This window comes from Danio rerio, chromosome 11 (assembly GCF_049306965.1).
Source record: "Danio rerio strain Tuebingen ecotype United States chromosome 11, GRCz12tu, whole genome shotgun sequence".
NCBI classification, from domain to species: Eukaryota; Metazoa; Chordata; class Actinopteri; order Cypriniformes; family Danionidae; genus Danio; species Danio rerio.
In genome coordinates this window covers 33,840,302-33,855,000 of record NC_133186.1, presented here as the reverse complement: position 1 = coordinate 33,855,000, position 14,699 = coordinate 33,840,302, and the positions used below count along the sequence as shown (strand labels likewise).

Below are 14,699 nucleotides of genomic sequence, written 5' to 3'. Positions count from 1 at the left end.
TAATTTGCACAAAGCAAATATGCGTTTTTTCTCTAAAGTAGTTGTTACTCCACCACATTTAGGCCATCATTATGGGCGTTTTATGTTATAACTAATGTGGTTCACATGATGGATCTGCGACAAAGAATCTATGGGTTTTGGAAAACACTATTCACTACATCGTTGTTTTATAGTTCAGCCACAAGTTAGGTCGTTGTTTGGGAAACGCACCCCAGGCCAGTAGGCATTTACTTTACAGTCTATTTAAACAGCGTACTGAAGAAAAAGTAGGCAATTATTTTAATTTTAATTTGAAAGAGGATATAAATTAGTGGTAATAAAAACAGAGGCAGTTTATGCCCCCCTTAATAATCAAGATATGTTATTAGAAGAAGAATATTAGTGTGGTTCATTATTTTAACATTTGAAATAGAAATGGTGGCATTGTTGGGAGGAAGATTATTGTTTTTTTAAATAATGAATAATACTTTGATTCAGCAATGTAACATTAAATGGGCTATTTGTACACAGACTTTTAATTTTCGGCCAGGCAACCCAATGGTCATTACAAAATTGTCACGTTTAAGATCCGATTTCTTTAAAAATCAGCGATCTTCACTCCCTGTTAGATATATGATATGAAGTGGGTCTCAGACTGGACAAGAAGCACTGCATTAAATTCCATTTGCCCTCTCCGTATCTTTAAATAATGACAGTTTATTTTACCCCAGTATTTTCAATGAAATTTATGTGCAAGCCTGTTGCTACTGATGGCGCTAGTGGTCTTTCATCTAGTTTTCTGCTTGAACAACTAAATTAATGCTTATTTCTATTTAACTGAATGTATTGTAATTACATTACAACATCGATGCTGTAAAAACGACCTTGTGAAACTGAAAATAGTCACAATAAACTTTCACCGGAAGTTTATCATTGGCTTTAAATCTGTATCTGTGCAGAGCCCACTGATTAAAAGAAACATTAGGGACTTAAATATTGTTACAAATATATTGTTTTTGTAAACACATTGCTATTCTTTTGAGATTTTAATTTATAGAAATCTGAAAAAATAATAAAGTGTATACTGACAAAAACATGATATATTTTGAGCACCAAATCTGCATATTAAAATAATTTACAGAAAAATCCTGTGACACTAAAGACTAAAGACTGGCTTAATGATGAAAATTCAACTTTGAAGTATTTTGGGGAAAAAAAGACATTTAAAATGCAAAAAACTGAAAAAGTTCTATTACATTGTTATTTTTCACAACATTACAGTTTTATTACACATGAATTATTTTTACTGTTAAAAATATAATTCTCCTCAGGCAATACAATACTTTTTTTTCTATAAAACAATCCAAAATACACACAACTTTTCATCCATTAAAATATATCAAGCGAGCTGTTTATTGTGCAAGTAAAAAAACATTGAAACGTATTTTTTTCTTTGCATAAAACAACAAAAAAGTTATTTTTTGTTTCGCTTTAAGTTTACATTAATTTAAACAATACAAAAAATACTCACTTGTTGAATATTTCTCTTTAGCTCGAGCTCGCTCATCAGCATCAAAATACCACACCGTTATAGCATACCTGCACACAAACATCACGCACAACTGGATATAAACACAAGCAGTGACAGGTTTCAAAAGACATAAGCCAATATGGTAAAAAATAATAATAATACGGTAATAAAATAATAATAATGATAATAGCATAGTCCCCAGTTGACTACATTAAGAATTACAAACATTTTTCTACTCCAAATTTTCTAAAATTGAATGTTTAAATATGAAAATGAAGCAATATTTCTTGAAATACACGCCATCAAATATGAAAATCCAATGAAGTCAAGTTCAAAATGTTTCATTTTTTGATATACAAGACTCAATGGGATTTTGGGAATCAAAAATCATTATTGCAAGACAAAATTATGTAAAACAAATCCTTCAGTAAAACCTTCAGAATACAGATATATATAAAAAGTAACTTTAAGAGCTGCTGAAGTGGAGATTTATGGCATTTTTTAGAAAACAGCCTTTAAAATAGGTCAATGAAATCTTCACTTCCATGTGTGGTTTTGCTTATTTTCTGAATAAATACTTTATGGAAAGCTAAAAAGCCCAAAATCTGAAAACTGACAGGTACATGGCTACATGGTACACGCTTTCTTGCATGTACAGCTGAAGTCAAAACGATTCGCCCTTCTGTGATTTTTTTCTTCTTTTTAAATATTTCCCAGGCAGGAATTTTTACGCAGTATTTCCTATATATATATTTTTTCTTCTAGAGAAAGTCTTATTTGTTTTCTTTTGGCAAGAATAAAAGTATTTTTTTTTTTTTAAATTTAAGGTAAAAATTATTAGCCCCCTGAAGCTAGATATTTTTTTGATTGTCCACAGAACAAACTATTGTTATACAATGACTTGCCTAAGTACACTAACCTGCCTAGTTAACCTAATTAACCTTTAAATTGCACTTTAAGCTTAATACTAGAGTTTTGAAAAACAGCTAGTAAAATATTATGTACTGTCATCATTGCAAAGAGAAAAGAATTCAGTTATTAAAAATTAATTATTAAAACTATTGTTGAATTTTTTTTCTCTCTGTTAGACCAAAAAATTTGAAAAAATATACAGCAGGGGCTAATAATTCTGACTTGTGTCTCCTTCTCACTGACCTTGTGGCATAAGCTGGCTGGACCTCATGCGGGTTCCTTCTGTCTGACCAGAACAGCAAAAGTCTGTCAAACTTGGGTTCAATGTCTGCAAACTGAGCTGTTCCCTCTGGAAAGATCCGCAAAAGGCCACCATGTTCCTAAAGAGACAAAGCAGATATAATACTATAATTTACAGTTTGACATATAGCTACATATACTGAAACTAAACCGGTTTTAGTTACTGTAAGTCAACTTCTATTTGTTTGTAAGTGGTTACAAGCACGGCAAATGACTCAGTTTTCATATCTGACTAATTGTTCAACTACAACATCAAAAAGACCAGAATACAGAAGTCAAATAGATAAACAAAGTTAATAAATTAAATTGTATATATTTATAAAACTCTGTTTTAACTTAAAATCCTGACATTAACATTTTGCCCCATATTCTGATTCACTAAAATAAAATAAAAAATGAATTCAATAAAATGAATAAAATCTAAATAAATAAATAAAACACAAAGTTAAAGAAAATGAAATATACAGATTTATTTAAATTGAAATATAATAACACAAACAATGTATATGTATTTCAATATTTAAAGGTGTACTCAGTTAACGTTTCTTGATTTAATAAATTGATTGCTTTTCATTACAATAAAAAACTCAAAACAAATTCTTTTAACGTTTTATTTATTAAAGACGTGAATAGAAGAGCAAAACCTGTTTTTATCAATTATCCCATCACCAAAAAAAAAAAAAAAAACGACATTAAAAAAAAAAAAAAAAAACACTAGTGCCAACAACTTGTTTGTTTATAAATCCAGTTGTCAATAAACCTATTATTTTTATGCAACAGTCAATTTGCTTGTTAATTTGCTATGTGAAGAAAAGGAAAGGATTTATTTTTAGCATGATAATTTATGTGAAAGCTTGAATATAGGTGAATATAATCACCTTGCAATTTTTTAATTATTTGTTTTTTTTGTTTGTTTTGTTTTGAGTAGGCTACTCTAAGATCAGTTCAAACTTTTATAAAGTTTTTAAAATGAAATCAGTTGCTAACTGTATAAAAATATTACATTTTCAAATATTTACAATATATTATCAGCTAATATATTGGTTATCGGCCTCAAAATCTAAAGATTTATCAGTTATCGGCCAATAATCTGTATTTGTGAATCCCTAATAAATATATTAAAATAAAACAAACTGTTAGAACGCTAACAATATTTCACAATATTACATACAGCTTTTTACAAATAAATGGAATATTGATCATCAAAACATACAAAAAAAATAAATCAATAAATCAAACACAAATTGTAGCACAAAACTGACAGTTTTATTTACACCACACAGAATGGTTTGGATGGGAAAACTCTGGGAGGGAATGTCTTTTTTTTCCTGCTCCAGGACAACCTGATGCTAATTTTAGCTTAAAGAAAAAAAATATTTGACACACTGACTTTTACATAAGCCAAGACAACCGGGAACAAGCAGGTTTGCGTGAGACGGATATTTTCCTCTGCATTCAATGAAGGGTTGAAATGAGTGTGAGAGAGAGAGCGGGAGTTTAAAGCATGTATTACTGCCTTCCTGTGCCACTTGAGAAAAACAGAAAACACCAGGGTTGTGTGTGCAGTTACATCACACATCTGACATTCTCACAACCAAAACGAAAGAATGAATGAAAACAGCACTGAGATGAAAACACTGTATTCTTGTGTCCAGTATCTATATAAAAGACTTGCCCTTGTGTATTTAAAGTACAGTAGACTAAACACCGCAAATCGCAATACATCCTTCTTTCCTCGCACTAACATTAGCACTGTTGGTAAACATAAGGCAAAAAGGTTGTGAAAACACTGTTTCTTTATTGTTTAATCTAACGACTAAGTAAACGACTTGCCTAATTACCCTTACTTGCCTAATGTTTAGAAATGGGTAAAATCTTTGTTAAACAGAATTTGGGGAACAAAAAATACAAGTGGGCTAATAATTCAGGAAGGCTAATAGTTCTGACTTCAATTTTATATACACACATTTATTTATGCTATGTTTGTGTTTTTCTTTTTTAATAAAGCAGCTCTGCAATTAACAACTCACTGTATAACTTACACCTACATTTACCTTTTAAAAACACATAAAATATGGCTGTATGTGTCGTAAATACTCACCGGCCACTTTATTAATCCAATTGCTCATTTACACAAATTTCTAATCAACCAATTACATGCTAGCTGCTCAATGCATTTAGGCATGTAGACCTGGTCAAGACGATCTGCTGCAGTTCAAACCGAGCATCAGAATGGGGAAGAAGGGGGATATGAGTGACTTTGAACGTGGCATGAATTTTGGTGCCAGACAGGCTGGTCTGAGTTTTTCATAAACTGCTGATCTACAGGAATTTTCATGCACAAACATTTCTAGGGTTTACAGAGAATGGTCCAAAAACACATCGAAAATATCCAGTAAGTGGCAGTTCATTGGGCAGAATTAGGTGTAAACAACATGAAAGCATGGATCCATTTTGCCTCGTTTAACGGTTCAGGCCGGTGCTGGTGGTGTAATGGTGTGGGGGATATTTTCTTGGCACACTTTCTGCCCATTAGAACCAATTGAACATCATGTCAACGCCACAGCCTACCTGAGTATTGTTGCAGACCATGTCCATGCCTTATGACCAGTGTACCCATTTTCTGATGGCTGCTTCCAGCAGGACAACACACAGTGTCATAAAGCTAGAACCATCTTAGTTCATTTCTTGAACACTGTCCTGAGTTAACTGAACAAAAATGGCCTCCACAGTCACCAGAACTCAATCCAATAGAGCATCTTTGGTATGTGGTGGAACGGGAGATTCACATCATAGATGTGCAGCCGACAAATTTGCAGCAACTGCGTGATGGTATTATGTCAATATGGACCAAAATCTCTAAGGAATATTTCCAGTACCTTGTTGAATCTATGCCACAAAGGATTAAGACAGTTCTGAAGGCAAAAGGAGGTCCAACCCGGTACTAGTAAGGTGTACCTAATAAAGTGACCAGTGAGTGTATACCAATTGCTAAAAGTTTAAAGCAATTTGTTTGCTGCTTTTGTTCTATTTGTCTCAAGAAAAATAACTATCCATTGAGATAATCCCCTTTTCCTTTTCTTCGATGCGTTCAAAATTAATGAACACATTCTCTCACTGACAGTGTGATTCATTGTGACTATACTGCAATTTTGATTCAGCAATTTATATTTTAAAAGCTAATTAATTTAACCAAAAAAGTAACTTGAGTTACATTTTCAAAAAAGTAACTCAAGTATTATTACTTTTTTTTATTTTAAGTAATAAATTACTTTACTCTTTACTTAGAAATAAAATATTATTACATTACTTGTGTCACTTGTAATGTGTTACTCCAATACTGGTATGGTTATCTGGCTATGAGAAAATATCAGAAACACTATGAAACTGTTAGGAATTACACAATTACAATTACACAATTAGGAAAATAATAAAAAAATTCCAATGTTATGTATCAGTCAGGAAGAGGATGTGTGTTAATCTTGTCCCAACACAACTGTAAGCAGGAGGTTCAGGAGCAGGAGAATCACAGCTGGAGATTTGCAGTTAATTCTTGTAGGTCTTGCAAGTCTCAAAAGGTATAATCTGACATCACCACATAATGATTTTAAAAAGACAAAAAAAAAACAATATTTTGAGCAAATGATGAAAGGGTTAAACAATAAACACACTGTTTTCTAGCCTTCTTCATTTATGTTTTTACCAAGGGTGCCAATGATAAAGTGCTGTAAATATCTCCAGCTACTGGCCAACTCTCTCTTTTCCATTGACATCATATAAGATGAAGAACATCCTGGATGGTTTCCACGGCTGGTTGGAATGTGCTGGAGAAGAAGCGTCTCTCTGACGCAGATCTGACAGGTGACAGAGGCGGTCAAGGGCTGGAAAGATTTCAGTCTTCAGTTCATGGAAATTCAACAATAAATGTTTCACATAACCTAAAGACAGGAGGAAAATACCACGCACGATTCGATTCGGATTTATTAGGCTATATTTAGGTTCAAGGGAATGAAAATTCTGCCAAATTTCACTTCTGTTGAACACAAAAGAAGATATTCTGAAGAATGGTGGAAGCTGACACCCTCTGTCTTGCAATGTCATTATTTTCCCACTGTGAAAGTCAATAGGTGCCACTGCCAACTACACTAAAAACTGATTCAAACATCATTCCTTGGATTTACAAAAATTTTTTAACGGCAAGTGGTTGTAAACTATTTATTTGGGCTAAATTTAAATGAACAAATTAAGTTGAACAAATTTAAAAGTATTAAGTTGAAAACTTTCAGTAAAATTGTATTTGTTTGTTTAAATTCAACCCATACTGTTAGCAACAATTTTGCAGAAATCGTTTTTTTCTATACCAGCATTGTTGTTTAAAATATCTTCTTTTAAGTTCTACAGAAGACAAAAACTCAAAGATTTGACTCCACATGAGAAAAAAAAACAAATGATGAGTGAATATTCATCATTTGAACGATCAAACAATGCTAATAGGCATCATTTTTGTGCAAATGATAGGCAGTGAGTGTTCCTGACTGACAGCTCATCTGTCTATCTGGGAGTGTTTTAGCCTGCTTGTTATAATTTTGCAGTAACAATAACATCTCAAAATCTTTGGCAACCTGTGAGGTGTTGAATATGAAAAACATTACGCTCCAACACATCAAAAGGTGTTATTTATTAGGGATGCACTGAAACTGACAATTCAAGATGCACTTGGGTGAAAACTGAAAACAAAAAATGCTTTGTGATATTTATTTATTATTTTATTAAATAAATAATACATTTGTAAAACTTTGTGAATTTAACTCAACTTATATTTTACAGATTTAGAAAAAAATCAAATTAAACACTCCCTGCTGCTCTTCCACTTTGGTCAACGCAGCAACAAACTGGCCTTTGCATAGTGAAATGAATGGGTTTCATAGTGCAGCGTTTTCCAGGTCCGGTGTGCAAGCCATTTTATGCCACACAGTGATTATAGCTGGAGAAAACAAAAACCAGCACAGCAATACCTTTTTGCTTCTTATTTTCAGTCATTTTCTCTAATAAGGCAGTAATGGATATCTACTATTTAATTATACTGCGACACACTGACTATTTATGAGCTCAGTTTGGAAAACAGCACAGCACAACCTTAAAGCAAATATATTTACTCACAGATTGGTCACAGTCACATAACCACTGAACAGTGCTATGAGATCCAGTGAGAAAACATTCAAGTTGAGCTGAGAATTCTTTGAAACTACAAATATCTCCATGTAATTTAAACCTTTATGGCCAGACGAAACAGCTCAATATTCTTAAAAGCACTGACACAAGAGTAACACGATGTCACAGTGATACACAAATCACCAACATTTATCATGGATTTAATGTTGAAACATGAAGCGTAATGATACTGAGGCATAAATGGGAAATCAATGGTTTGAGTAATAGTCATACAGTTGAATTCAGAATTATTAGCCCCCCTGTTTATTTTTTTCCCCAATTTCTGTTTAACGGAGAAAAGATTTTTTTTAGCACATTTGTAAACATAATAGTTTTAATAACTCATTTCTAATGACTGACTTATATTATTTTTGCCATGATGAAAAATGTTTTTTTTTACTGCTTTTACTCTAGCCGAAAAAACAAAACCAAATAAGACTTTTTCCAGAAGAATAAATATAATCAGACATACTCTGAAAATGTCCTTGCTCTATAATTAAACATAATTTGAGAAATATTCTATATATTCTTAATATTCTAATTCTATATATGTATGTGTATATATATATATATATATATATATATATATATATATATATACATATATATATGCAAGTGTTTTACAGTACTTTAGAAATACTCAAAAATATCTCTGTTAATGTTTTAAAACTATTTTATTTGATTTACCAAAGTCACACGAATAACAATTTCACATCCATACTAGGGTTGTAACGGTATGAATTTTTTACGGTATGATAATCGTCTAAAACAATACCACGGTTTGACGGTTTCGCGGTATACGGTATGTTACAAATGTTACAAAATAATAGAACAGTAAAGCAAATTTGACTTTCCAAATAATATATTTTTAGTTACTATAAACAACACCACTTACAATGAACAAATAAAAAATAAGAAAATAATAAATAATGTGTCAAAGTCCAAATAAAGTCCAAATAAACATGGTGCAAATCCTCAGTAAAAAATAGATATAAATATTTACTATACTATAAATAGTTACATAACTAAACTAGATTCAATATGGAACATCCTTAGGTTTTATGTGCCAGCATGGATATGGTTGTCTGTGGATATGGATTTGGATATGGTTGTCTGCAATACAGACAAACAGCTGCATCTTCATTTGCGTCTTTTGAAAACAGCAAGAGCAGCAGTTCGTCTTTGCTGTGTCACTGTTTTGTCATGTTTCTGTGCTGCTGTGCATGCAAAAGTACTTAGTATGAGGATTATTTCATGCAAAACTTTTTTTTGCGTTTTATTTAGCCGCGCATAAATGTATGCCTTTCTCTCATTCCGTGTTGTTCAAAAAGCTCTTTGTTGGTCCACAAACAAAAGCGGAACCTATGCTTATTAGTTGTAATATAGCGAGTTTGAACCAATCTGGGCATGGAGGAGGGACAATGCATCAATGTATCATGTCTGGTTTGTCCGGAGACACAGTGACGAGCGTTTCTTTGTCAAATCAGCGTTGTCAAATTTTGATGACGTAACCGCACTGATTCCGGAGCCTCTGAAAGTCCGCGAATGTTATGTGAATGTTATACAGCACTGGAAAGCTGAGATTCTCTTCTTTATGCCAATCTTTGAATTGTATGAATCAGATCAGCGGATCAAAAGTTATTAAACATTTAAGAGCAATACTTATTTTTAGCCGCGGGCAGCTGTCTCGGTCTTTAAGGGTTAAAACCGTTGATATGCAATTGTTCATGGTATGTTAATCGTGCACGTTCAAATCGTGGTAAACCGTCATACCGGTATATTGTTACAACCCTAATCCATACCGAGGCTTTTTTCTCATAAATGTGAAAATATGAAATAAAATAAAATCAATCATGTTTGTTCTATAGAGAGTCACATCTACATTTTTTTGTATTGAATAAATAAATATGGCACTAAACCCTCCAGTAGCTGATTTAATGAGTGATTCACTGATTCACAAAAGCTGATTCATTTAATAAGCAGCAAAACCCTGGTTTTATAAATTATTAACTGAATTACTGCCTTAATGAATTCATAAACACAATAATTCAGGAACAAAATATTGCAGTGATGATCTGAAACGTGCACAAATGATCTGCCTTGGCTTTATATGGAAGTAATTTTGTCAGTGAAAAAAATCTGACAGAATGTGTGTCTAAAATGCAACTCAACATTAACCTCGTTTAAAAAAAATAAACTTTTATTGTTACTTAACTACTGCAGTTTTATGCATTTGCATTTATAACTAAATGGATTTATGGTTACTTTTTTTTAACAAACACCACAGAAACCTTATAATTACCATTTATCATGGTGTTATACCTTGTTAACCTGTGGTTATCATTATCTACAAATGTTTTATTCTATTAAACTTCAATGGTTAATTTAAATGCAGAAATGACAATGTTACCAAATTTTGTACAGATGTTACTGTTATTGTTAACAAAAACAGTTTTACATCAGCATCTCGACTCAAGCTACTGTCACCCTCTGTACATGAAAATGCATATTAATATTACAAAATAATAGATTTTGTATTTATATACAAAGCCATGCGCACACAAGTTTTCTTGTTTTAGCAGACCTGTAATAACAGCACATAAACAATCTCTCGTGTGGCCTATTGATATAAAGCACCTACAGCAAACTTCCTGCACAAGGACAGTTTTGAACTTCCATTGTATTGAACGTAAGCTCAGATGCAAGTTTGAGCCGTCTACATCAGATAAGAACTCTAAACAAACAGACGAGAGCTTAAACTAATCTTGTGCAGCTTTACACGCTACAGAATATATACAAGTTTATGAACTTCAAAAAAACAAACACACACAGAAAAAAAAAAAAAAACACCTACCGTGGCATCCCAGTCTTTATTCAGGTAATATATGCATGTGACACATCTCCCATCTCCATTAGGGTTATCCACATGCCTTACATATCCTGTCCCATTCCCAGGGTAACATGCCACCATTGCCTAAAAAATAATAATAAAAGGGTCATTTTATTACTGTTCCAAAGGAGCCAACCAAATAGTTTTTTTTTCTTGAGCAAAATTATTAGTATTTTTTTACTCTATATCAGACATGCCCAAACTAGGGCTCGTGGGACAAAGTTGGCCCAAGTTACTTGATTTGGCCTGCTAATCAATCAGAGACAAATAATAGACAAATGATGGGGAAGGTTGGGGAGAATCTCTCAAAGAGAAATCGTCATTTCTAATATACATAACCTTATTTTTGTTTGTATAATTGCTAAAAAAAGCAAAACTGAAATTAAACAAAGGGTCATGAAGCCCTAAAACACATTTTGTTTAGATGTTGACAGATATATATTTGTGGCATGCTGCTAAAAACACTATTAGAACACATATTCACTATTGAGAGAAAAAATATTATTTCGTAAATAAATAAAAAAATTAGCTATAAATGAGATTGTTTATGGTAATTATTAATACAATTAAAGTATTTTTTTTATATATCTTTAAATATTATTAAATTAGAAAGTTGCCATGGCAACTTCAACGTAATACAGTTCGATATATTTCGCTTCAGCCCACCACCCTCAATCAAGTTTGGTTTTTGGCCCTTCATAAGAAAAGATTTGGACACCCCTGCTCCCTATCATGATATATCCAGAGGATAGATGAAGACATCCAATAATACGTCATTCAGTCTAACAAGAGTTTATTTGCCTGAATATGTAGCTATTTACAACAAGGATCATTTGATGACATGATACGACACAGTTTGTGCTTATTTTAATACAGGTATTTTGATTCTTATATAAATATCAGGGCTCAACGCTAAGGATTTTGCCCAATAGGGCCAGTGGTTCAGATTTTTACTTGCAATGCCAAAATTTTCACTGGAAGTTAATCAAGAAGTTTCAAGTTTCCAGAAGTTAATAGCTATTAATTACCTATTTCTTAGCCACATATTTAACAAAAATTGTCAAGGCCAAACATAATTGTATACATACACGTTTTATTCAGCATAACTTTACTTTAAATACATATTTTATAACTGAAAAGGTGCACTTTAATTTTGACACCCACAGACAATCCTGTCTACTGTCGGAGCCGGCCCATTACGCAGTCCTTATTGTCGAGCCCTGAATATATAAATATACAGTTATGCTAAATGCGATTGACCTTTAATTGACATTTATTTTCATTCAAAGAAAATAAAAAAAGTAATAATAATAATATTATTTAATAAAACTAAGGAAATTTTACTTGCATTTAATAACCCTTGTAAGTAAAACAATCAATTAGTCAATTTTATCAATTTGTTGTGTAAATCATTTGATGTAAAATACAATAGAAGAACAAAAATACAATAAAATACATGTACTTCTCTCATGAATCTCATAAAGAGGGCCAGGAAAATACCAAGATAATATTCCAAAAATTTTTAAATAAAAACTAAATTGAGAAAATTTTAGAATAATGAAAAACTACTGAAATATAAACCCAACTAAAATTAAAATACCCAAATGCAATAAATATAAATCAATCAAAATACATCAAAACAAACAACATCAACTTTAAAAACAATTGTACAGATCTTAAAATGATCAGTAAAATAAACTATTATTCATATAACTTCATCGTTTCTCTCTCTCTCTATATATATATCCATACACATATAATGCAGCTCAGACAACTGAATTCCACTGTAGATACAGTACGATACCGAATGAATCACACAACTATATGAACTATGTGAAAAAATAAGGTGATAACTGTGATATTCTCAGGCTTGTGATGATCATATCTTTTAATCTTGTTGAATCTGGGTTATGAGGCTGAGGGAACAATGAAGCCATTGCTGAAGCCTTTCCTTTGCAGAGGTTTTTCCTTTCCTGCTCTTCCTCGGCCCCTTTTATTTTGGTCTCCAGGTTTACAAGGAAAGTGTTAATTAATCACAGAGGAAGAAAAGAAAAAAATAGCAGTGTAATTGTATTTGTGCACATCCGTTAGGAGTGTTACAAAAGGGAGAACAAGTCTAAAGCTCATAAAAATAGACAGTCGGCCGCATGTGACCTGCGCATGACTTTGTCAAACTACATTTCTGGAGAAAACAACATCTACTTCCTTATAATTAGATGCTCAGAAATAACTTAAAAGGTTGGGGAATATTCATTCAAGTATGAAAATATGTCAAATGTTAAACAAGGCCGTGACTAATTTCAGCATTCAACTTTAAACATTAACTCTTGTGCGTCAATTTCAACAAGTTACACACAGGTCTAAAGATGACAAAAATATCAATGTCAAAAATATCATATTTTCATATTTTAAGACTGACATAGATATCTTTATTGGTCTCATATCAACATTTTATCTGAAGAATTTTAACCCATTAAGTTATAGCCTGTTTATATACTGTACACTAATGTTGTTGTTTTTTTATTTAAAACATGTATTTTAAATTGAGACGTTTATTTGTTATTATGCCATATATTAAAGCCTGAGCTAGTTTATTATTATTAGTCTTGGATAAAACAATTTTCTAAAAAAAAATAATAATAATCTAATTTGATGCAATAATATTTTTTTGCAGCATTGAATATAATAGAAACTACCCCATACACATATATTCATGTGAAAAAAAAAAAAAAACTACTAACACTTCCCTTCTTAGACTTTACAGACCTGAAACTTGCCTTTAGTACTTATTCATTGTTGCTCTTAGTTGTGTAAATTGCTTCCTTGTCCTCATTTGTAAGTCGCTTTGGATAAAAGTGCTGCTAAATGACTAAATGTAAATGTAAATGTATTCTTCGTTATATGCATAGTAGGGATGGGAAGACTAACCGATATGTATCGATACGCGGTCAGGCGCGTGCACGATGCGAGTGCATCGGTTGAGCAGCAGAGGATGAATGAAATTTTGGAAGCAAATCGAGATGCATCGGTTTTTGCGAGATGCATCGATTTTTCCGAGATACAGCCAATATTTTTAATATAGAATGTATTTTTTATTTATTAACAAGAGTTGTCAACCTGTTTTTGGCGCATAATTTAATCGACCTACATAAAGTAAGCCTTAGCAACGGATTTGCGGATGTGTACACTTAAACTACAACTCAGTGTATCAGGTGTGCGGATGAAGCTAGTGGAGCGCCCCCAGAAAGCGCGAGAAGCAAAACAAACATTTTATTCCCCACTGAGTTTTAAATCTAAAGTATTGCAAGCAACATTATGGATTTAAGGATGGACGACATGACATTACAGATGCAATTTGCAAAATGTGCCGTGCATCTGTAAAATACGCAGGCAGTATGACTAATCTGAAATCTCACTTGAAGCGGCGCCACAGTGTTGTTGTGAAAGCATCTTCCAGTGTTCCTGCATCCCCGGCTTTCGCACTGCTTTAACCAGCTCCAAAAGTGGTAAGAAAAGCATTGCAAGTTTTTTTTTCCGTGCGCAACAGTTTTGTGCGCTCTACGCCAATAACGAATGCTATTGCATTGTTCATCTGCAAAGATATTCAGCCTAGTGTCACGGAGAACGAAGCTTTTAAACACCTCCTCCTGTTAATTTTTATTTAATTATAATAATAATAATAATAATAATAATATTAATAATAATAATGATAAAAATAATGGGTGTCACGGTGGCACAGTGGGTAGTTTGACCACCTCACAGCAAGAAGATTGCTGGTTTGTTATATTTTTATTAGCCTGTTGTTTACAGTGACAGTGATGTTTCAAAGCAGCATAACACTGCTAGTTCACGACCTTAAGTTTTGAATAATCAGTG

The 14,699-nt window shown here is 32.4% G+C and overlaps 1 protein-coding gene across 2 annotated transcripts in view; it reads right to left on the bottom strand.

Annotated features, from left to right (window-relative positions):
* egln1b (egl-9 family hypoxia-inducible factor 1b) overlaps positions 1-14,699 on the bottom strand; it is a 45,372-nt gene that overhangs the window by 2,669 nt on the left and 28,004 nt on the right. Inside the window, exons 2-4 of one of the 2 annotated variants that reach the window (NM_001002595.2) lie at positions 10,788-10,907; positions 2,666-2,802; positions 1,511-1,578 (exon numbers count right to left, since the gene is read on the bottom strand). In NM_001002595.2, the coding sequence (NP_001002595.2) occupies positions 1,511-1,578; positions 2,666-2,802; positions 10,788-10,907 (325 nt within the window). The remainder of the gene's footprint in view (positions 1-1,510; positions 1,579-2,665; positions 2,803-10,787; positions 10,908-14,699) is intronic. The other variant, XM_021479593.2, reaches the window with a different exon arrangement.